Genomic DNA, 25,291 nt, shown 5'->3' with positions numbered 1-25,291 from the left:
ATTTGAACGTTTTGCCAAAAAACACAAAAAACAGAGCATGCAAACATTAATTTACGCATTATTATAACTGGAGTAGAGGATGGGATGACTTGTAAAAAGTGATCTTATTGATAAATCAAAATCTATGTACAAAAGACGTTCCCTGACCTGTATTGCTAAACCAAATACAGTGTTTCTACATACTACGACTACGGTACTGGCTTGACCATTGTACAAAAAGATCTTTACAGTCAAAGTCATCAACTTATAGGTACAAAACCCTTCCTTCCTCGAAGGGTTCACTCAAAAATGTAGCGGTACACAGGTATCCCAAAGAATATGCAGCCCTACTTAAGGACTGCACAGTCACACAACCCACATGTAATTGGTGGTCGTATCTGGACAACAAGGTTTCTCCAGTGAATGGTAATGAACAGGAATATACAGCAAAAGAAGCTTCAAACCATCATATTCAAGTCTGACAGATCATCCATGGGAATCTCAAGGCCCATGAAGTCATCATCTTGTAATCCATCATCATCGATGTTCAACCATGAGCCTATGTCCTGTCCCTGACCACCAAGATCGTCAGGGACACCTAAAACATCCATTTCTGGGAGTTGCAGGCCGGATAAGTCAATGGGATCCTCTAGTTCATCCAAGTTACAGCCAGTCTTATCATTTCCAGTGGCACTTATACCACTTGACCTTGCTATTGAAGATCCTAGCAATTTAGGTTGCTCCGATATCTTGCCAAAAAGGCCATTGACAGAGGTGGATAACTGAGTAGTTTTCTGCTTAGGTTTTGTCTTAGGCTTTCTTTCTCCTTTAACATTGGAAGAGGCAGGTCGACCAATTTTGGTTGTTCCATTGCGGGATAATGCCTCTCGGCCATTTCCTTTTCCTTCTCGGTCTCTCTCACTTCTCTTCCCTTTTGCACTGCTTAAAAGTGAACCACCTATGCCTGAAGAAGCACCAATGGTAGTACCAAGAACATCTTCCAACTCCCTCCGCTTGACCCTACTGGCTTCAGAAGGTAAATTGGCTTCAAAAGATATATCCTGGTTTAGCGATGGGCTCTGCTGTGTGCCCAAAGCTGCAGAAGAGATATAATAAAAATTTAAGCGAGTGTTATACTCAATTAACATGCCATGCTTCATAATTCTACACTTGTTCCCCACATTCACGTAGATAGAAGAGGAAAAAAAGAATACCTGAAACTCTAGCTTCTCCTGAACAGCCAGATGTGCTGATATAAGATTTTCCAGCTTCGCCATCAGTGTTCGAATCTGTTTGTCCATCACTAAGGCGGGATATCCCAGAAAGAAACAAATCATTATACAAAGGCTCACTGAAGCAGCTCTTTCTTGTCTGCTCAAATTCTTGGCATCGATCCAAAGTTCGCTTGACAAAAGCTAAGGCAGCTTGCTTGGCCATTTTCCCGCTAGCACTCTTCATCCCATGAGCATTTGGGCCCCAACAACTCTGTCGAGGCAAAATCATTTCAATTCAACAACTTCAAGATTCAAATTACAAGATTTAAGAAGACAATTTCATGTTTCACACAGTTCTGAAGTGCATTACAGCAATATAAACTATAATAGATATTTCTATGATACTACTAGCGGCAAAGTTAGTTGATGTATACATAACTATTTGAAGAACAAGAAAGAAGGAAATACAAAGTGTACACAGAAAGGCAATGAAAACTGTGGTGGGTTCTTCTTACGCAAAGACACAGACAAAGTACATCAGCAGAATATCACCTTGTGTCACAATAATAATACATGTGGAGCACAGGAAGTAACATACAAGAATTAAAACTATAACTTAAACTTCCTGTTTTGGTTTTGGGGATCAAAACCAGATGAACAACATGGCATCAGTTTTTGTTTAAGCAGAATTTGAAAAGTAAAGAGGCAAGTTTAATAGAAGTCCTGCATGAAACAGTAAGGAACAAAATTTACTTCTAAAGCAAAGTAAAAATTTGCAACTGATACAAGTTCGCATAAAACTCAAGCTGTATAAATAAATTACTGAACCAACCATTACTTAGCTTCAAGCTCCTTTACCCGGAAAAACAAGAAAAAGAAAAAAATCCACCAAAGATGGAAACAGAAAATGTATCTTGGTCATATTAATTTGACCATATTCACATGAAGAAGTCTTGATTCATCATTGTAATACGAAACAGAAGTTCTCACCATAAACATAGTGCATTATCTCTGAAATCCAGTCCCTCGAGTAGAGAAGCAGTTAACTACACTTGATCCCTTTTTTCCAGGGATGTAAATCTAAATTTAAGAACAGAAAGTGCTTAAAAGCTTCAAATTACCATATATTTTTCGTATGCCATTGCAACCAGTTCATCAAGAGCACGCTGTTCAAACTCCCTGTATGATAAATAATTTGAGTTGTTACCAAAATGAATAGTACTAAGCAAAGATCAAGGTTAGGCATCTGAAAGAAGCATAAAATTATGTACTTCTCCTGTAACTCTCTCATCTGTGTAGCTGAATTCAGCAGTTTCCCAAGCATCCTCTTCTTCTTAGAAACCTACAGAATAGGCAATCCATGAGTAAGGCTCCCAATACAGAAACCAATTGCTTGGAAGTTTCAGAACAATAAAGGAGACTAAGCCCCTGTTTGTCTTTATTAAGATTAAGATGTTTGATTCTGAACACGTCTTACTATTAGGATGTTGTCTCTAGATCAGTATTTGAATGGGCAAAGTTTATCTTTTCTAAAGACTAGTAAATCTAAAATCTAAATAAAGTAATAATTAAATATTACATCCATAAGATATTGAAGAATTTTAATTTACAAGGTGTTGCAAAAACTGTTTGTTTAATGAAGCACACTCTACCAGCGAGTGGCAGTGGCAGCTAGTGGTGGTTGTGCGTTCGTGGCTAGAGGTGATGGTTGTGCGGTGGTAACTGGGGTAGAGGTAGTTGGTGGTGGTGGCGCGGTTGAGGTTGGTTGGTGAGGTGGTCAGCCCAGCAGTGTCAGTGGAGGGGTTGGTTGGTGGTGTGGCTGGTTGTTGGTGGTTGGTGGCATTGGTTGGTGGTGTTGGTCAGTGGTGGAGGTGGTGGTCGATGATGGCGAAGGTGGTGTTCGCGATGGTGGTGGCGCGGTTGAGGTTGGTGGTGAGGTGGTCGGCCCCAGCAATGTCAGTGGAGGGGGTGGTTGGTGGTGCGGCTGGTTGTTGGTGGAGTTGGTTGGTGGTGGTGTTGGTTAGTGGTGGAGGTGGTGGTGGATGGCGGCGAAGGTGGTTGGTTGTGGTGGTGGTTGGTGGCGGCTGGCAGTAGAAGTGTTGGTTGTGATGGCTGGGAATGAAGGTAGGTGGTGGTGGTGGTGGCTAGCAGTAGAGATAGTTGGTGTGGAGGTGGTTGGTGGCGGAGACGGTGGTTGCTTCATGGTGGTGGCTCACTGTAGAGGTGGTTGACAGTGGTAGTTATGCAGTGGCGGCAGGTGATGATGGTGGCTGGCAATGGTGTTGGGCAGTAGAAATTGGTGGTGGATGGTAGTGGGCAGCGTAGTGATAAAAAGTAACCTTCACCTGAATTGAACATCTATAATAGATTTGAATGAGTCAGACATATTAAGAGCCAATAAATGGTTGTAAAAGGAGAAAAAAACAATATTCACTTAATGGGGTTAAGATCTGAATGACTCGGGTCCAGACTTCCATTAAGTGAAAACAAACAGGCCTATATCATTATATCTTATTCCAACAAGTAGGATATAGCACCAGCGTAGAGATAGACTTCAGAATGCTGATAGTCACAGATATTCTGTGAAGCTTAACTGCAGACACCCAAATGTGTTGTGAAAAATATAGATATGGACAACCAGGGATAAAAAATCTAATTGAACTTCACGCTTATAACATCCGACCTCATAAGAGGAAGCATCCAATCCCTTCTCATTAAGGATGGAAGAATGTGTGGACTTGAAAAGCTGACTCATTCTCAGACCATCACCAGTTGACTCGAATTAAAGGGAGTAACAGGAAATGTCGGGTAAACAAGGACGGGCAGAGGAAAGGAGATTCTTCTAAGATGTATGACTTCAGAAAAAGGATAAAACTTACCATTTCATGGTGTTTCTCATGTAATTTACTAATTTCTGCACTGATCTCTTCATTTCCAGTCTCAGCAAAATCAGACTACATGCAGAATAAGCAATCAGCAAAACAAGGATTAGTAAACTCTGAGAAGATATAGCTCAAAGCACAATACTATGCAACATGCTGAAATTCCAACAACCTACCTCCAGGTCCGGATATATTCCGATACAGCGAATCTCCATGAGAAGCCGCTCATTAATTGACATCTCATTATACTGATACTCGGAACAAACAAAGCCAGGCATTGTTTGTTGTTCTGAAAGTAGACCATTTTGTGACTGATCATAGCTTGAAAAATTCCCCATTTCGAACGCGGATGTAACATTATCGGCCTTAATGTAGTCCAAATTATCAACGGAACACCCATTAGCATTTATGCTGTATCCATTAGAAGCACAGTATCGGGATGTTTCACTGCTATATAACATCTGCCCACAGGAAGTATGAGATTCTGAATCCATCTCGATTTCAAATCCAGATCGATAAACATTGGAGTTAAGGTCTTCCTTTCCATTGCAATAAAGCTCTTCAGGTACTATAGCAGCCAACAGCCTCTGGTACAAGGAAATACCCTTGGGTTTACTTTTTCCAGAGACTACATGTTCTGAGGTAAGATCGGAACTCTGTGTTTCATTTGTCTGTCCCCCGACTTCATTCAACCCAAAACCACTAATTAAACTGGAAGCATCAGTATCAAAAGTCACAGAGGCTGCTGCTGCCAGATTTGTCTCATGATTTATCTGTTAACAGAAGAACAATACGGATTAGTGTATATCAGAAAGTCATAAGTAGAGGGAAGTCTAATTAGCGATATCGAGCAACTATGGTATTATTTTACAGTATTGAATTGTCTGCATATTATCACACACTATTATTGATCAACTAAAATTCATGAGACCTGCTATGCTACTTTAGATATGTCGATCGCAAGTACACACTAATAACCAATGTAAAACTGCAACAATATAGAGGAACCAATTCACATGTTCCACAAAATAAACTGCATGCTCTTGTGTGCATGCTCGTCACTCTAACACAAGAAAATGGAGACATGTGATTTCACATTAAAGAATATATATATAATGCTCATCAAGCTTTCAAAAGGTAATGGGAGAAAATCCAGCTTCTAGCAAGACTCTTCACTTGGTCCCTCTCCCCTCGAGGAACAATTTCCAGAACTCTACAATGTTTTTACCAATCCTATTCGGTGATTTCAGACTTCATATCTAACAAGGTTGGGACATCACATTCAGGAGGAACTGCAGTGATTGGTATCTTAAGAGGGCATGTCTCTCTTACAGCTGCTGAGCAACTCCTCCCTTCTCCAGTCTACACCGCACTGTCTCCTATGGAAAGGACAACCCAATGGAACATTCCAGATCATGCTACTCGATCTTAGCAAGCCTAACTCTCCCACCCCCAACTGGCTTTAGAGAAAATCTGGAAGAATACAGCTTCTTACAAGGTGGTGCACTTCACATGGTTAGTGACAACAGAGGCACTTATGACACAGCAAAATCTACAGAAGAGGGGTTTTCTATCTTGAAGTAGATGCCCTTTATGTGGGGAACAATCTGAAGATGTCAAAACACCCTTTCTTGCTTTACAGAATCACATACCAGATCCGGATCTTGATGTTTGCCCTATTGAAATTAAAATGGTCTATGCCTTGCACAACTTTGGAACTGCTCCAGTGCTGTTACAGGACGGGTCTGAGCAGAAGATTAACAAGTGAATGAAATTCCAGTCCAGTGGGTATTTGGCGGGTCATTTGGAACGTTGTTTTTGAAAGTGCAAAGCACAAAAAGAAAAAGAAACAAGGTCCTGGGACTTGAAGCGGAAAGCGAGAAGCGAGCGCATGCTTCGTTGAAGTGAGATTTAAGAACCAACCACATCTCATTGAGATCACTTCATGTATCATTACTTGAAGCACACAGCTTCATCCAAGCAGCAATATCTCCTCATTTTGCTTGCTTCAGTGCTTTAAGCAACAAAGCAATGACTTTTAATAACACTGTTTGGAGGAATGGAAGATTAGAATTCTTTAGGGCAACAAGGAAAATGTAATTAGTCTCGAACATAGATTTGTTGTTTTGCTCACTTCTTGGTGCAACATGACAGATGTAGATATGTAGATTGTCATGCTAGACTTACTCAGTTCGTAACCCAACTTGTAATGCAACTAAACCCACACGTAACTCCTCTTCTGCACTCTATTATTGTTGGAAATATCTAATACGTTCTTGAATCTTTACTTATCAAAAATATAAGTATGCTCATCAAAATAATAGCTTCGCATCCTAGAAATGGAAGAAAGGGAGCTTCCCTCGACCACTCATATCAATTAACTTACACTTGCCTATGGATTTTCCCAAGGCTGAGTCAACATCATTCAAAATTACAAATAGTTAAAGAAAACAAGTGCAGCAAAAGGACGAGGACCAGTTGTGAGTGGCTAGTGGTCTACACTCCCACCCCCCATCCCCCTTCCTTTCTCCCTTCCAGTTTTCCAACTTAAATATGAATAGAAACTACAAGGGAAATCAATCCTTAGAAAGACAAACATTGGATGGTTTTTGGGTAACATATCCATTTTTTCCTTTGTCTATTCACTGAGTTCCCCTTTTCAGTTTGCTGTTTCCAATATGTGCGATGTGGTGATGAAGCTCCAAAGCAGGAGCTAGCCTTCAAACAGGGGCGGAACTTCACTCTTTTTTTAGGAGAGCGAGAACAGAGCTATAAAGAAACAAAAGGAGGGTAACACTGAATTTTCAGCTTTCTTTTCTTTCTTTCTTTCTTTCTTTTTTTTTTTTTTTGGATAGTAACAAGGCCACCTTTTTTTTCCATTTCCCCTGGAGATGGGGAGATGCATGCCATATACAATCCATGAGTAAGATGCAAAACTGAAACAACAGTTGACCTTCCACCTGAGCCACCCCCCCCCCCCCCCCGCATCTTTTATTATTCAACTTCTTATACTTTTATATTTGATGATTAAAGAATGTTCGAAGACCTGAACTTTGTTGCTCCTCCAATTTTATTTTGAGCATTAAAGGGTACACCAATTGGAAGATGATGTTCACAAATCCTTCCCTTCTCAGCTCCTTCGAAACAGACTATACTATAGATGTTTAATATGAATAGAGATAGTAATATAAGGATAATCGTCACAAGATATGGCAACAACGACAGCCACCACTTGACTCTATAATGAAAAGTAATTCGGAGTGGGGGAAGAAAAAAGCATATATCTATAAGCAACTAACATGTATACATGATAAGAATTACATAAAAGACTTCCAAAGTTCTTTTTTTCCTCCACAGAATGTGATGCATGGAAATAGTCATACCGACAATTTCCAGTTCCCGTGGCAGCACCCCAAAAAAAAGCTGATATCTATGTGTTATAAGCAATCGATACGGCAGGAGATCAATCTTGCCATTATCGTCACAATTATAACACCTAAATGAGTTGCTCAAATATCCATATTTAATACACAAGTCTAAAAAAGAAGACAAGTTGCTCATATGCTTATAAGTAGATACATAAGTCTAAAAAAGAAGACCTTCCACCTGTTGCCTCAGAAAGGCTGTGTCCATTTCAGATATAAAACGAAAAATTGGCTCCATCTGCTTCCAGAATGAGCTCGAAAGGGCTTGAGCTGCAATAGAAATAGGATCATTAATAAGATTTTGTTTAATCAACAAATCAATAAATAAGTAAATAGCAACGCGTTAAGTCAGTGCCAAAAAGATAGATTTTTCCAAAGAAATCTAGAAAAAGCAGGTGACTGATAGTATACCAGTGTTAGTAACAGCACTTGCAGCAGCCAATAGCTCTTCATGGCCATCATCTGAACCAACTAAGGAGAAGTAACAATAAAAATCAATAATTCAGCACCTATAGTAATCAAACCTACATTGAGGCTACAATACCTAGAAAATCCGCTGCAGCATCCATCGTGGCAAGCTTCTGTCGTTTATAAGCCTTACGATCAGAGAGCTTTCTTGTAGGTGGTCTGCCTCCTTTGCTGCACCAAGTAGTTGCATAAAATCATAAGTTTTTCTGTTGCACCAAAATGTAGCAGAAAAAGCATACCAACTGTCAATTGGAAAGGAGAGAATGTTCAACCTTTCTGTCTTGTCCAGAGCATGTCTAGAGGTTCTAAGTTGTTTTGCAGTCCCAACATTGCCAAGCTTTTCAGCCATCAATGGCATTAGGGACCTAGTGGAGGTAAACCCCCTGCCACTCCGCCCTTGCCTGCGAATACCATCTCCAAAGTCTTGTCCACTAACCACCTTATTTTTCCTTGGCGGTAGCAGCAGTGTTGACATCTTTTGCACATTCCCAGCTTTTTCATCCACTTCGTCAGACCTCTTGCTCTTGTCTTTAGACTTGACTTCAGCAGCTCCTAATTCCTCAGTTTCAGATACAGCTGGAGAGAAGACATCGCTTTTTAACTTCTGTTGAGGGGAAGAGCTAGACAAATGTCTCTCATTACGTAGAACATCGCTTGTGGTATCCAGGGTAGATATTTCGTCATTATTCGGAACAATGGGAAAATTGTTCCTTCTTGCGGGTCGAGATATCTTCTGGGGCCTTTGGCTGGCCCATTGAGCAACAGGTGGTGATGAGGACCTTGTAGAAGGGTTGCGCTTGCGATTACCTGCCCCAACAGCAGATGGAAGTTTGTTTGTGCATTGAGAGATTTCCCAATCATTTGCAGCAGCTGCGCGCTGAACCGGAGGAGATAACTTTGGTGCAACGCCTGAACCTGATCGTGGAGCCCTAGTAGCAGAATTCAATTTCGTGCTCGATGTAGGGCTAGGGGATGTGAATTCTTGACGAGCAGCTGCTTTCATTGTACTGGATGAATAGAATAGATAAAACTGTGTAAGGAATGTAAAAATAGGAGGAAAAGAATACCTAGAGAAAGAAATCTCTCGTAACAGTTTTTTAAAGCATAAGCTCGCAAAAGAAATTGCAAAGACCAGTCTACAAATTCAACCAAAATGAATGAAAAAGGAAGTGCAGAAAAAGGGTCTCTCATACTTGCTGACTGCTTTGAGATTCACCCTTTCTTTCTCTGAGCCAAGAGGACGATCTCTCCCATCTAGGAGATGAAGATGGTTATCTTGGTCAATCTTAGACAGGGAAGAACGTACGCCTAAGGTAACATGCTGTGTTGCACCATCAGCTTTTCCAGCAGCACCAGGAGCAAGCCCATGTCTAATTGAACCAAAAGAAGATCAGTTCAAAATAACAAGAAGTGCTTCTGAATATAACAAAAAATTACAGTTTTACCACTTATGCCTTCACAAGAATGATCTTGAACCTTCATGAGAAAAAAGATTTAAATGCGCAGCAATTGAATAATGCGTATCCATGAAGCATGGTATTTGCTCTCATCAAATTATAACTCTTCCTTTTTTGAAAAGTTAGTAATAACTTTTCCTATTACATCTCCAATGACACATGGAAGAAGATACTTTCTTCTATAAACTCACCAAAACCCTGTTTGACCGAATTGACTACCTCCCAGTAAGAATGTAAGATAACCAAATTGATTTTCAAAAGAAGTATATATCTCTTGACCTTGAGGGCTAATACTATGATGGAAACTAAACAGCATGTCCAGTATTCAAAATTCACCATCTTATTTCTAGCACGAACGATTAACTGAAGGCTAAAGCTCACCAATTTCTTCAACTTCACATCAATCCCATATAGAATACGATGCAAGATGAAACACAATCATGCCAGAAATAGGAAGTTACTTGTCATGGCTTGTCAAAGGAAATTTTGAGGGTCAAATATAGTTATGCCACTACCATAAAATTTAGCAGTTCCATGTATGGGTTAATAAGTACTGTGCCATTTCTTTAGAGCACAAACTTCCAATAACTACCTAAAATGTCAGCAATTATGCCTGAAATGTCGATAATTAGCACCCCAAAAAAATGTAAGTTCTCTATCTTTTGGTATACCTCTTGTATACATAAGCTTTTGCGATTATTACTGAATATATTTCTTACTTGATCAAAAAAAGGATAAACTGAAATTTTAACATAAGGTAACAATTCAAGATGTCATGACAACAGATGCATAAATCCGTAACAGACATTGAGTAACACCCAGCTTTTCATGAGAGTCCTCATGCCAGCTTACTGGACACAAAAAGAAGTTCACTAACAAGTAAGTAACAACATTAGGGTATTAAAAAATTCTCTCCTATTCCTATAGCCGTCCTCACTTCTCTCTACTTCATATGGCCCCACAAGCACACCTTAAGACTTCTTAAGTGCCTAATTATAAAAGAGGAACAAAAAACGACTCAATAAAGCAACTGAAATAACCATAAGATATTATATCAAATCAACCCCTACCTTTTCTCCAAACACAAAAGATAAGAAGGGTAAGAAGCTTCAGTTTACATATGACAAAAAGACTTCAAATTTTTACTTTACCAAAAGTGGCAAAGGACCACTACTTTTCTGGACTTAAGCAATTGGGACAATTTAGTTACAGTGACATTGTTGCTGAGAGAGAAAGCACTTCTCAACTAATCTCAGAAAGGTAGTCTACGAAAAAATAACAAATACTACTTTAAGGACGTGTATATGATCCTGCAGAAAAACATTTAGACGATATGACAGAAAAAACCTGAACACATGTGTCACTCTGATTTTAAATTAAACATTGACAGTTGAAGCACTACCTGAAGCCATGGGTATCAGTAAATCTTGATCGGCTATCACTAGGAAGCCGCGGCTGCACTCCTTGCTTCGGTTCCCTGTGGCCATCAATAGGTTTTGTCGTTATGGAGCCAGTAGCATCTGATTTTATTCCAGAACGCTTCTTTTTCATCCTCGACTTCTCCCAACCCTCTGCAGCAATGGATGACGTACGATCTTCTCCCTGAATTGTGCTACCATTTGGAAGCCTCAGTATCTCCCTATCTCTATCCATGTTCCCAGCCGGCCTTGTGGGAGTGTTTGCCCGTACATCAGGCTACAATCAAAAACAAAAAATCTTTTAATGTTGAGGATGTCGAGCTGGTTCCAAGCATACAGTCGGATGAAAGATATGAATTGAGGTGAGGAAGCACGCAGCCTAGCCAAAGATTAGCATCAAGTAGAAGGAAAGCGAAATATACCGTGTCTATTACAGGAAAAAGATATCTTTAGAGGATACTTCAAAAGCAAGTATCTGTCCAGTTGCTTATAAGTTTGAACAAAAAGGCAAGTATTAAAAACACCTCCCGATAAACTCTACCTTGGCATCTCACTCCACAAACAAACAAATGAAGTTTTAGCATAGGAAGAAAGACCCTATCTGAATGCTAATAATATCCAACTTTTTAAATTTTTATTTTTTTGAGACAAGTATCCAACTCCATTAGTTCATTTATTAATATTAACCAGCATTTTAGCAAGAAATGGTAGATCCAATTTCAACACCCAAAATTATTGAGCTTCATTAGGTAGTTACTGTGTTTACCCACATTTAGCTGATCTTACCTAGTAATAAAGAGCAAAGTAAAGGAAGACTCTCTCCTAAATGAGACACTCCTCTAGCTTATTCAGCAATATTATTGCAGGAACAGGAGATACATAGAAGATTGCAAAGCGGAATCAATCAAAAGGCCAGCAATATAGACAAAATACCTCAGAAGAGTGAAGTTAAATCAAGGTAAAAAAGATACAAATAAATTACAAAATAATGATACAAACCCTAACATCCGCCATAGAAGTTCGAGTGCGTTTATTTGGAGCAGCAGTTTTAACTCTTTCTTCAGACTTTTGTTGCTCCAACTCATAACTACTGACAGTACAATGACTCTGCGTACCCGTTTTACCAATGCTTGTCCCTGAAACTGACCGATCACTTGGGAATAATGTAACGTGTCGGTCATTTGATAGGGAATCAGACCGAGATCTCTTCCTTGATGGGATGCTTGGAAAGCATTTGTTGAGCACAGATAAACATTCGGTGAATATCTTCACACGTTCCCTGGTATGTCATGGATTTATATGAGTACAATATCTCTAGAAAAACTAGTTGACTAGGGAAAGCATATACAAAAAGAACACAGTATCCAAGCAACTACCTAGCTTTAGTGCAGCTTTCACGAAGACCAGCCTTCAGCCGTCTGGCCTCCTCCGCAGAGGGAGAAGGGAACAGTTTGCCTTTAGAAGACACCAATGGAGAATCCTCCACTGGCACACCTAAAGCTAAACTGGTGAGCCGCTTGAAATCAATATTCCGATTAAGTTTGTGGTCAGTAACCATAGCTTTTGGATCAAAACGTAAGCACTGGAAAAAGTTAACGGCATCTGTACGTGTTACTGTTGAAGTACTTCTCGTCATGTTTGGAAGAGAAGATAAGATTGGATTCTCCATGTTCTCACGGAAGCTACCCGACCTATCCAGTGAAGCAGGTGCATAGGATCCACGCTGCCCAGAGGCATACAGTGGCCTATCTGGACTACTGGAAGATAGATCAAATTTACTAGATGCTGACATTGCATCAATTTTCTGACACTCTTTGTGTAACCCACCCAGTGAACACAGCTGTGCATGGCACTGCTCTTCAACAACAATGCATGAAAACCAGCTCAATGTCCTAATAAATGTGTTCTGAATGCAGTACTCCTGCAAGGATACCATCATGAGAACATGAAACCCACAAGTCCAAGACTAACGAAAAGCTGACTAACCTACTAACGGCTCTAAGTCCGGAGCAATAAAGTATGTCTGTTGTGTGTGTTTACACGTGTATATATATAAGCTCAGCAAGAAAACCAAAATCTGCCGACAATAACAAACGCCATAAGGATGCACATAAATGTCGAAACCACTAATTAGAAACTCAATAAATGAATAACTCGACAAACTTGTTGTCGACGTGAAATATTCTTGCATTCCAAGAGCTGCTATACACAAACTACTATTCACTTTTTAAAGTACTCAACCAACAAAAAGCTGAATACTGCCAGCACTCAGCAGTGGACAAAACAAGCGGTGAGACTCATATCCGATTATTAAATAATACTAATAAATTTTGAATTCAGGGCAATGTTGCTGAACAAGGTCCACTGATACTTCTTCTGCTACATTTACTATAATTCTTTTAATAGCCTGCAGTTTTTCTTTTGTTGCACTTCCCAAGTTCAACCATAACATTCATCAAGTGGCAGACAATTTTAAGAATCTTATCAAATTCAACCTTAAATCTACTTTCTATTTTGAAAATATGCTATTAATATCAAAATAAATAAAACAAAAACAGCTCAGCAAATAATAATTCTACTGTGATCAAAGACTCAGATTTGACAGCCACAATTCTGGACAAAATGCCAAAAAGATAAAAATATAAACAAAATTCGACAAATTTAACAAAAAAGCAACAAAAGTAAATATAATATACTTTACCTGGCAGCTTAAACTGTATAAATACACTAAAATCTCAAACAACGACGTGATCTGTACAGCCTTGGATACGAAAATTCTGAAACAAATAATTTTAAAAAAATTAAAGTAGCTCGGGGTTCAATTAGGGTTTTGACAAGTTCGATTTTGTAAAAAAACATAATAATTAGCTCAAAAGGAAAGTAAAAATAGAAAAGGAATATCGTACACATTCAAAAACGAAATGAATATTCAGATATAAATTTGTGTATCATATATTCGCATGAAATAAATATAGAAAAAAAATTATTACATTGGCGGAAGGTCGAAAGAGTCGTTGATCGGTGGAAGGAGGTCGGTCAAGCAACAACGTGGATCTTTTTTTCGTTCATTCGCCGGATTTTAGCCCGAAATTTGATTTTCTTAAGCCCGAAACTGACAAATGGACCAAATGGCTTTTGCACCTACATTTTGGGCCTCGAATTTTAATCCACTAGCCCATTTTATTGGGGATCAGCAAACTATTTAGCTATCCCTATCTTTCTCCCTACCCATTTTTTAAAAAATAATTTTACCTCCTATAACAAATGTATACACCCTATTTATTATAAATCAAAATTATTTTAAAATATTATTTTCTATAGCTAACTTTTATATTTTATAGCAAAATAAGTATTTTATGGTATATACTGCCATTGAGGCATGAAATACGTTATTTATGTTTTTCCTCTCTCTTAGACAGCTGCACATACCTATTTTTAAGGGATTGTCGTTACTGTATTCATGAATACAAGGCGCGAATACATGTGAATACATGCGCGTACAACTGTATTCATGAATACAGCGACGCGAATACATGTGAATACATGCGCGTACAGCTGGACTGCCCTGATTTTAGGCACTTTTTGTTGTTGTATTCATGAATACATGGCGCGAATACATGTGAATACATGCGCGTACAGCTGGACTGCCCTGATTTTAGGCACTTTTTATTATTGTATTCATGAATACAACAGCGTGAATATATTTGAATACATGCGCGTACAGCTGGACTGTCCTGATTTTAGGCACTTTTTGCCGTTGTATTCATGAATATATGACGCGAATACATGTGAATACATGCGCGTACAGCTGGACTGCCCTAATTTTAGGCATTTTTTGCTGTTGTATTCATGAATACAGCAGCGCGAATACATGTGAATACAATACCGTAACAACTGAATAGTAGTTATATGAAGTAATTATGTATATGGTAGCTATATGAAGTTAATAGTCACTAAACAATAGTGGTTTCTGAAAATTCCTTTTTTTTTTAATACCTAACCCTTCCAACCAAATAAAGTCAAGGTAAGCTACTAAAATCAAGCCAAGCCAAGCCAATTCACTCCAAGCTAAGCCAAACCACGCCAAATCAAGTCAAGCCAAGCCAAATCAATTCAATCCAACCAAGTCAAATCAGGTTATGTTAGGTTGGGTAATTAGTTTTAATTGGGTAGGTATATATTGTAACTAGTTTTCAAATGAATAGAGAAGGGTAATTAGTTTAAGCTCAATGGGTATTTTGCATAAATTGCTCCATTTTATTTCTAAAGAGAAAATTGCATGAAATAATTGTCTTTAGCTGTTTTTATTGCTTGTATTATTTGATTCGTTAACTCTGTCACTAATATTAGTGATTATTGTAATTATGTTGGATATGAATGTCTTCAAAAACAAAAAAACAAAAAAAAGAAGTTAAAAACTTGTTTTCAAATATGATATTATTAAAAACACTTTATGTTGTCGTATATATTTAACTAGTCTCACCATAGGCACGCTACATATGCAACTCGTCTCAATGAGGATAATATTTTTTAAAAGAACGCATAAGTAATATATCAAAAATTTGTATTTGAGTTAGTATAAAATAAAGTTTGAAGTAAAAGTATAAGTTATTGAAAATGATGATTATTGATCTTATTTAACTAACCATATAAAGAAACTCTGCCTATAGAAGTCTTTAATCATCTCAATTAATATGTTCGACTCAAAATTTATTTCATTTTTATAACCCCATTACTTCAATTTCACAAAATATCTTACTTCCTTTTTAGTTTTCACAAGAATGTGTAAGAGTTCTTTTTAAAAAGAATAAGAAAATTAATGTTTTAGGTTAATTGCGGAAAACACAAACATGATCCGCTAACTGGCCTAAGACATCTATTTTTTTCCTGTCAAGCAAAATATAAATTATTTGTAACGACTCGATCGGTCATTTTTGAGCTTTAGCATTCCGTTATGTGGTTTAAGGTCTTGAATAGATTTATATCATGTATTATGGCTTGCATGTATGGTCGTTTTCGGTTGTCGAGGGATTCAGGGTTGATTTGAAAGAATGATTCTCATTTTAGAAGTTTTAAGTTGGAAGAATTGATCAAGTTTGACTTTTATGTAATTGGTCTCGGATCGGAGTTTTGATGGATCTGTTAAGTTCAGATGGTGATCTTGGACTTAGACGTATGCCCGGAATTGAATTCGGAGGTCCCTAAGATGGTTTGGCTTGTTTTGTCGAAAGTTGGCAATTTGAAGGCTTAGAAATTTCTTAAGCTTGTGACCATGGTTTGACTTTATGGCTATCAAGTTCGGATTTCGATTTTTGGTTATTTTTTAGAACTTGTAGAGTTTCATTGTAATTTTCTTCGATTCGTAATTTCGGATGTTATTTTAGTATTTTCATCGCGTGAACGAGTTCATATGATATTTATGGACTGGTGTGAATATTTGGTTTGGAGCCCCGGGGGCTCGGATGAGTTCCGGGTGCGTGTTAGAATGTTTGAGTGAGTTTCAATTTTGTTGGTTTTTGGTCTAATGCTTCAGGTCTCACAAATGCGAGATCTTGTCTGCATTTGCGAACCTCGCTTTTGCGAGGTGGGCTGAGGGATTGCAGAGTTCACTTTTGCGAACTTGGGATCGCGTTTGCGATTAGGACTCCTGGGCAGGGAAGGTCGCATTTGCGATCAACTTATCGTTTTTGCAGAAGGGGAGGACTTCGCAAATGCGAAGTTTGTGTCGCATTTGCGACATCCCCTGAGTTCAGCAGGCATCGCTTTTGCGATGCATTCTTCGCATTTGCGAACCCCATATCGCATTTGCCACTCCTATAGTTGAACATAAGGGTTGAATTTCGGGACTTAACTTCATTTATCATAATTTAGAACCCTAGATTCGGTGGGAGACGATTTTGAGATTTTCATACCAAACCATTGGATAAATGATTTATATCCAATTTCAATTGTAATACATGATTGTTTATGAGATTTAACATCCAAATTATGAGATTTGAAGGGGATTTTTGGGGATTTTTTACTTTGTTTAAAAAATAAAAATTTAAGATTTGAGCGTCGATTTGGATTCGGATTAAAAAATAAAATACATATATGAATTCGTGGGGTTATGGGTAGTCGAGATCTACCTTTGAACTCGGGTTTTGACTGGGCGGGCTTGGGGTTGGCTATTGGAAAATTGTGTAATGATCTTAACTTTGTTAATCAAAATTAGTTTCTCTCGCATTACTTGATGATATTAAGACACTTTGGGGTTAGATTTGAGTCGCATGGAGGTGAATTTTAAAGGAAAATCTATTTTTATGTGTTGATTTGGCCTAGTTGAGGTAAGTATTGCCTAGCTTTGTATGGAGAAAATTACCCCGTAGGATTTGGTTTAGTTGCATTATTTGGATTATATGGAAGACGTGTACATAATGTGATGAGTGTGTACACAGGCTTATATATGAAAATTGACCGATTATGACTCTTAGATTACTTATATGCATTTAATTGAAGTTGTTATTGCATGTTATATCTTTCATTGTCGAGTTTATTCTTATATGAATTTAATTGAAGTTATTATTATATGTTATATCCTCCATTATAGAGTTTATTCTTATATGCATTCAATTGAAATTGTTATCACATGGAATATCTTTCATTGTTGAGTTTACTCTTATGCCTTTAATTGTAGTTATTATTACATGTTATCTCTTCCATTGTTGAGTTATTCTTATGCATAAATTCGTAATTGTGATCATACACTTGCACATGCATACACTGTAACATGTCATCTATAATAGTCCAGGAGTATAAATCTTGATGTTCATTGATCATGTGCATGTATTCTTGTATATCTGCCTTCTGTGTGTGGATTAGACTGGTAACACATGAGTTGTTCGTGCGGATATGAGATATTGTTACTAAAGGCACGTAAATTATCCGTGCGGATATGCGATACTAATGTTATTGGCACGTGAGTTATCCATGCTATTGTGATCGATAATATGGACACAAGATGCCATATGTATATGATTTGTGATTTGGAACTCGTGATTTGTGATAGTTGAGGTGTGGTACCTCGGGGTGATTCTTGTTGTGATTCCTCTGGCGGAACAGTTTGATGATTAGAACTGTCATTATTTTTTCTTAATTGCTTTCACTTGTGTATTATATGTGTTTTGATTATTTTGTCACATGATTACCCTTCTTTGCCATTTATTACTTTGTTTTTCCGCTTGTTAGCTTTATATTGATATTCTGCACAGGTTTATTTGTCTAGTATGTGTCTTGACTTGAACCTCATTACTACTCCACCGAGGTTAGTCTTGATACTTACTGGGTACCATTTTGGTGTAGTCATACAACGCTTCTGCATATTTTTGTGCAGATTCAGGTACCTCGGAGCATGCCGGATGTTAGTTAGCTGCTTGTGATTTCTTGCGGAGACTTCAAGGTATACTTGCCATTGCGTTCGCAGGCTTCAGAGTCACCTTCTGTTGTCTTTAATTACTATTGTTTATTTGCATTCCAGAAAAGTATTGTATTTAGAGATTTTAGTATACTCGGTAGAGCTTATGACTCTGTACTACTGGTTTTGGGGTTGTATGACTGATGTTTGGTTCAGCTATGTCATTTAAATTATCATTTAATAATTTACAGTTAAGTTGGTTAATTCTATTAATTCTCAGCATGGGTTAGGCTTACCTAGTCCTAGGGACTAGGTGCCATCACGATCCTTAAGGTGGGATTTTAGGTCGTGACATTATTCTATTTTCTGGATCAATGATAAATAGTATGGGAATGTTTCAAATAGATTAAACTAAAATAAATCTCTATTGCAAAAGAAGAACGTTGCATTTTGATTAATTTAAGCTTTTTTATTTTCGAACGAACTTTTATGTTACGACCCAATATCACACTCAGTCATAATGACACCAAACTCAACATGCTAGGTAAGCCCAACAGTATACGTCACTTCTATAAATAGAAACCAACAGAAATGATGAACGAAATAGCTAAAAAAGTTTAATTCAACCATCTCACAGACTGATAGTACAAGTCACAGGCTACTAAGAACAAGAGTACAACTAAAGATTAAGGAAAGATACATCATCCATTTGAAATCTACATAAACAGAAATATAAATTCTAAACTACTACGAACAAATGGTAGCTTGTATCTGGAGAACTGGTACATCTTAAGGGTCACGTACTCCTCAGTCGCTCATCGCTGAATATCTGCACACAGGGTGCAGAAGTGTAGTATGAGCACAACTGAACCCATGTACTCAGTAAGTATCTTGACTAACCTCGGTGAAGTAGTGATGAGGTTTTTAAGTCAAAAGATACTCATTAATATAACACGTGCAGTTAAATTTAAGTAGAGAGAACAATTGAAAATAACAATATAGATAGCAAGAATAATGATCAGGTTCCTCAATATCACAACCAACCATTTTCTTAACAATTCAAGTCGAGGGGTTTAAGGCAATAACCAATAACAACATAGTTAATCCAAAAATTCACAATAAGAGGAATATGTTCAGGACATCAAATCAAATGGCACGGTAACACACTTCGTGCATTTATCTCGTCCTCACAAACTGTATGCATGTATGTCAAATTAAATGGCACGGCAACACCCTTCATACATTTATCTCATCCTCACCAAGCATATGTATAACAATACCAACCAGGTAGACAGAATACCAATAACACTAATAATGAAATAGAATGTACACAGATAACAGTAACAAAGAAGGCAGAATCATATGGATAATGTAACAGACAAGGTTAGAGGCACAAAAGTAACAATGGCAAATAAGGTAGGAGAACATATATTTCAATAACTAACAAGGTAGAAGGTTTATGAACAATTTCATTTACTTCCTGGAAATAGAGCCACAGGTTGAATGATGATAGTTTAGATGTCAGACCCCACAGTGTAACTGGTTAAGAAGTTAATCGCAATAGGTATAGAATTTATCACTGTAGTTTTGGACATAAAAGAGCCTAAGGGCAAAATACCTAGGAGTCAGAAACATTTGATATTACCAAAGATGTATTTTTCGTACAACTCATGCATATGACTAAGAAGATATGATGTACGAAATGAGAACCAATAGCAACCAATATTGAATTTCAGGGAATGATTTTAAGTTTAAACTTTTCCAAATCAGTACTAAAAAGTACTACGTTAGTAAGTTACTATAAGAAGCAGCTATTATTGTGAGATAAAAGATATGACAGTTCCCCCTTAGGTATGTGATTTAGTGTTTACCTTGGATGTTTATAGGCTGATATAATTTTGAAGTGTATAGAAAGTCTGGGGTTAGATATTCCAATTTCGTTTAAGACAGATGAGATTTCCCTAAGTGTGATCCATGTACATAATTTAAAAAAATAGTATGTGGCCGTATAATAGGGTCGGATGGTGAGGGAAGTTAGGAATAATCTTATGCTTCCCTTTAGTTATTCAAAGAAGAACAAGAAAATATGATGCTAGCAGATGGTTAGTAAAAGAATAGTAAGTAAGTTTCGAGTAGTTTACAATGAATTAGCAATTTCAGCATAGCTAGTAGAGGTACAATTTGATTTACATAGCCATGTTAATACTAGTGAGTGGGTAACAGTTGGAAATATCGAATGCGTATTAGAACCCACAAAGTTTAAGTTAAACCCGAAGTACAGTGACGGTGGAAGGAAAAAAGATCAACTAGACAGTAATAGAGCAAACTATAGAAGAACAACATTTAAGAGTTATCGAATAGGGATTTCTCCAAGATTGACAGTGTGAGCAGAGTTAAATCATTAAGATTGTGTATGATAGTTGTCAATACATTAGCTTTCTGTTTATGTAAGTAATTTAGTTTTTTCTAGTAAGAAAGATTGCTTGGAAGTAAGTCGCAAGATGAGTCATTATTGACATAAAGTGCAAATAATTACAGAAAATAAGGAAAGTTATTCGGATCCCAACAAAATAGAAGGATCTGCAAGTATAAAACATTAACCTTTGGTCTAAGGGGGAGATATGAAAGTCGTCAGTACGTCCAGCTGGAGATTTGAAATCCGAAAAGTTAGCATGAGATTAAAAAAAAACTCAATTTAGTAATGAGGGAAAAATGATATAATTACCACAAAGAATGTGCATAGTGTGTGTAAGAAACACGAAGTGAGTAGAATGATCGTCGAGCTTAGTTATTGTTGATATAACGATCACAAAAAACCTGCAAAATCATGCCTAGTTATGTATCACGAGGGTAGTGTCATTGCACGAGACTCTAATATTCGGTGTACTAGTTAAAGACTTAGCTCTCATCAATGCTATAAGTATTTTCAAGAAGTACCTTAAAAAGATAAACAAGTATGGGAAGTATAGCTCATGAATGAGGCAGGCAAGAGAACTACGGTGAAAGAAGTTTACTGCTTAGCCAAGCTAGGAGTTTGACTTCTAGATGGTGGAGTTGTTGTCCAGAACAATACTTGTTCCTCATTAGTAGCCGAAGTGAAGGAGAAATAGTTTGATGATCCCTACTTGTTGCAGCTAAAAGAGGGGATTCACAAGCATAGAATGATGGCTTTTGAACAAGGGGGATATGATGGTACTTTGAGGTACCAAGACGGATTGTGTGTTCCAGACATAGATGGACTTAGAGAGGGAGGATCATGTTAGAAGCCCATAATTCTAGGTATTCTATCCACCTATGTTACCCAAAGATGTATCATGTTCAAGGAGATTTATTGGTGGAACGACATGAAAAAGAACGTCGCAAACTTTGTGGCCAAGTGTCCAAATTGTCAGCAAGTGAAAATCGAGCAGCAGAAAGCCCAGTGTTTTACCATAGAATACACATATTCTTTAGTGGAGATGGTAAATATGGACTTTATAACATGATTATCTTGCTTATTTTGAAATCCTGATTTGATTGGGTGATTGTAGATCGACTTACCAAGTCAGCGCACTTCTTGCTAGTAAAGACCACAGATTCAGCAGAAGATTATGCTAAGTTATACATTCAGGAGATAGTCTGATTGCATGGGACTCTGTTGTCCATCATTTCAGATCATGGTGCTCAGTTTCCAACGAACATTTAGAAGTCCTTTCAGAAAGGATTAAGACAAGAGTAAACATCAGCACCGTTTTTTATCCTCAGAAAGATGGCCAGGCAGAGCACACTATTCAAACATTTGAGGATATGTCCTTGATTTTAAAGGTAATCGAGATGATCACATACCTCTCATTGAGTTTGTTTATAATAACATCTACTACGAAGCTCTGTATGGGTGAAGGTGTAGATCGGCAATTGGTTGGTTCGAAGTTGGCGAAGCAGAGTTTTTGGGACCCAATTTGGTCTATTAGGATATGGAGAAAGTCAAGTTGATTTAAGAGCGTTTGAAGATGGCTCAGAGTAGCCAAAAGTCCTATTCAGACGGCGGTATTGAGGCCTATATTTTCAACGTGATGATTGGGTATTTCTAGAAGTTTCGCCTATGAAAGGTGTTATAAGATTTGGGAAGAAAGGAAAGCTCAGTCCTAGATACATCGGGTCGTATAGGTTCATATGAAGGATTGAGCAAATAGCTTATGAGTTAGAGTTGCCACAAGAATTGGCGGCTGTACACCCAATATTTCACGTGTCATGTTATAATATTCACATTTCTAGTATTCAGATCTCATGTCACGATATTTATGTTTTCAGTATTCAGATCTCATGTTATAACATTCATTTCAATTTAGTACTCAGATACTCATATTAGTCCATTACTCAGATATTCTTGCCAGCTTAGTACTCAAATATTGATGTCAGTTCAATGCTTAGATATCATGTCAGTTCAGTACTCAAATATTCGTGCCAATTCAGTATTCATATATCCATGTTAGTTCAGTATTCACGTATCCATGATAACAAATATTCACATATATGTTTCATGTCATGCGTATTATGATTCCCTGTGAGGCTTGAGTTATGTTTTGTTAGCTGGTAGGTGTTTTGGAGAAATGTTGAAGGTAACTAATCTTTTCATTCAGATCTTATATTATAATCTCCATGTCTTTCAGTATTTAACCAGTTCAGTATTTATTCAGTTCAGCACCTATTCAGTTCAATATCTCAGCAGTTCAAAAATCATGTATTCATTCAATTTAGTATGCATGTGTTCATCACATTTCATTGTTCACATGTTTCCATCAGTCTTGTTTAAGGTCTAGAGTTTGTCATAGTTACAATCAGGATAATCAATCGAGGATGAATGATCTCAAGGGGGAGATAATGTAACACTCCGGAAATTTGGATTAGGTGTGGATGTGTTAAATGAGTATTAATGTGACATTTTAGGCATCTGAAGTCCTATCGGGATGAATATGGGTGGAAATAGTTGTTTTAGAGTCAAGACGGAGAGTGAGGTGCATAAGATTCGATAGAATCGACTAAGTTTATGAAAGGTTTGTCTTCTAGTCTTAAATAGTACAAGGCCATAAAAACTCACAACCTTAGACAGTGCAAGGCCATGAAAACTCACAGCCTTAGACAGTGCAAGGCCATGAAAACTCAAAGCCTTAGATAGTGCAAGACACTATCCAGAGCATTAACTTTAGCGCCCCTGACGATACAAGGCCATGTAGTTGTGGCGCCTCTGGTGGCGCCTTGCACTGTTATTTTTGGCGCCTCTGATAATGTCCCACGATGACGATGTTTATTCGAGCCACTTTTATTTCCTCCTCAATTTTGGTACGTGTACACTTATTTAAACCCTACCCCGTTCCCTACAACCCCAAACATGTAGATTTATTCTAGAAAGGGGAGCTCTCAAGAACCCAACTTCCTCCAAGGTCCCTCCATCATCCAAGGTAAGTTCTAATGATGATTATAAATTAATTTTAGTTCTCCAACTCCTTATTAACATGGGTAAACCCTTCAAATCATTAGATATTCAATCGAGACATTATTGTTGAGAAAAAAAATCTTAGAACTCGAATTCAAGCGGATTGAACTTGAAAAAGGCAATGTTTCTACCCCCCCCCCCCAATCATTTATAGTTGTGAATTGATGAATTCTTGGGAGAATAGTTAATGGGTTTGATAACGAGAATAATATGAACTATGCTAGGGTTTTGCGTTGTTGACTTAAGATTGTTGTAAACATTCGGGTGATGAGAGATGGTAGTAGTTACATATATTTGGGATTGTAGAATCAACTAGAAGTAGTAGAATGAGAATTGGGTGAAGAAAACACCATTAATAAGGGTGTTGAGGCTTTACGCCATAAGGTGTTTGATACAATTCCCCAGTGACTAAAACATGAGCATTGGTGTTAAAATATTAGTTCCTCTTGATATATATTGACATAGATTATCGTTGAAAGAGGAGACGAATATTGTGATACGCTTAAAAAGGCCAGAGTCAAGGTATGTGAGGCTAACTCTCTTTACGTTTGGGAATGTTTATGATTCTCCCTACGTCTCATTCTTTATGACTATTACGAATTGCCTCAGAAAGTAGTTATGCCTCAGTTCCATGAATAGTTATAGAACTTCTATTCTCTAGATGACATAGTTTCATACTTCGTTCAATATCCTATGAGTATGAGTTATGACAAATCAGTTTATTATGAATACATGTCTCAGTCTAGTTCTATTCAACATTCGAGCATCATGTAACTCAGTATGGTTCAATATTTCAATATCATGTATTACCGTATGATTCTCAGCTCCTGATTTCAAATCCCTACATGTTGAACACATGTATTTGGGCCCGAGGTCGCAATTTATGCTTTATGCATCTTTGGACCTGAGGTTGTAGTTTATGCTTTATGCATCTTTGGGCCTGAGGCTGCAATTTATGCTTTATGCATCTTTGGGTCTGAGGCCGCAATTATGTATAAGTATACTTGGGTCCAAGGCCGCAACTTGTGAACATATATATTGGGCCATAGGCTGCAATTTATTTATTCGGATAAATAGGTGGTTCATCATTCAGAAGAGCAAGTATTCATATCGTTACTTCCTTTATTCAGTTTAGTTATTAGTTATTAGTTATCAGTTCGGTTATCAGTCATCAGTTGTCAATTCAGTTATTAGTTATAAGTTATCAATTTAGTTTCAGTTTCAGTATTTACAGTTCTTTCTTTCAGTTTCTTTACATACCAGTGCAATTCAAATATACTGATGTCCATTTTGCCCGGGGCCTACATCTCACGATGCATGTAATGATTTATAGGTTGACGATTCAAAGCGCTAGGATTCTCGTACCTGCTATTTGGTGAACCCTAGTTCTTTCGGGCATTATCATTACTTTATAGTCTTTCAGTATTTAAAAACAATCAGTGTTTTCAGTACTTCATTATAGGCTTTATAGACTAGAGTAATAGTTAGACAGAGTCGTAGGCTTTTTGTGTTAAGCAATGTTGGCTACAGATGTGTTTCTGTCACAACCCCAATCTCCCACCTTAGGATGTTGTAATGACAC

The 25,291-nt window shown here is 37.6% G+C and overlaps 1 protein-coding gene across 7 annotated transcripts; it reads right to left on the bottom strand.

Annotated features, from left to right (window-relative positions):
* Window positions 1–85: 85 nt before the first annotated feature.
* On the bottom strand, window positions 86–13,975 carry LOC107803616 (uncharacterized). 7 transcript variants are annotated; one of them, XM_016627367.2, is made up of 17 exons: window positions 13,834–13,975; window positions 13,545–13,620; window positions 12,830–12,920; window positions 12,220–12,764; window positions 11,843–12,122; window positions 10,828–11,120; window positions 9,162–9,338; window positions 8,241–8,975; window positions 8,045–8,139; window positions 7,912–7,971; window positions 7,682–7,770; window positions 4,252–4,848; window positions 4,073–4,147; window positions 2,465–2,535; window positions 2,315–2,372; window positions 1,194–1,464; window positions 86–1,075 (listed from the first exon to the last, which is right to left on the bottom strand). In XM_016627367.2, exons 4-17 carry the CDS (start codon window positions 12,633–12,635, stop codon window positions 438–440), a joined length of 3,855 nt encoding a protein of 1,284 aa, XP_016482853.1. In that variant the 5' UTR covers window positions 12,636–12,764; window positions 12,830–12,920; window positions 13,545–13,620; window positions 13,834–13,975; the 3' UTR covers window positions 86–437. The 7 variants fall into 7 exon arrangements, with proteins under 7 accessions (XP_016482853.1, XP_016482862.1, XP_016482861.1 ...); XM_016627376.2 differs by lacking the exon at window positions 13,834–13,975 and adding an exon at window positions 13,750–13,826; XM_016627375.2 differs by lacking the exon at window positions 12,830–12,920.
* Between the last annotated feature and the right edge of the window lie 11,316 nt (window positions 13,976–25,291).

Source organism: Nicotiana tabacum, chromosome 13 (assembly GCF_000715075.1).
Source record: "Nicotiana tabacum cultivar K326 chromosome 13, ASM71507v2, whole genome shotgun sequence".
Lineage (NCBI taxonomy): Eukaryota > Viridiplantae > Streptophyta > Magnoliopsida > Solanales > Solanaceae > Nicotiana > Nicotiana tabacum.
This window is presented reverse-complemented; position numbering and strand designations above follow the sequence as displayed.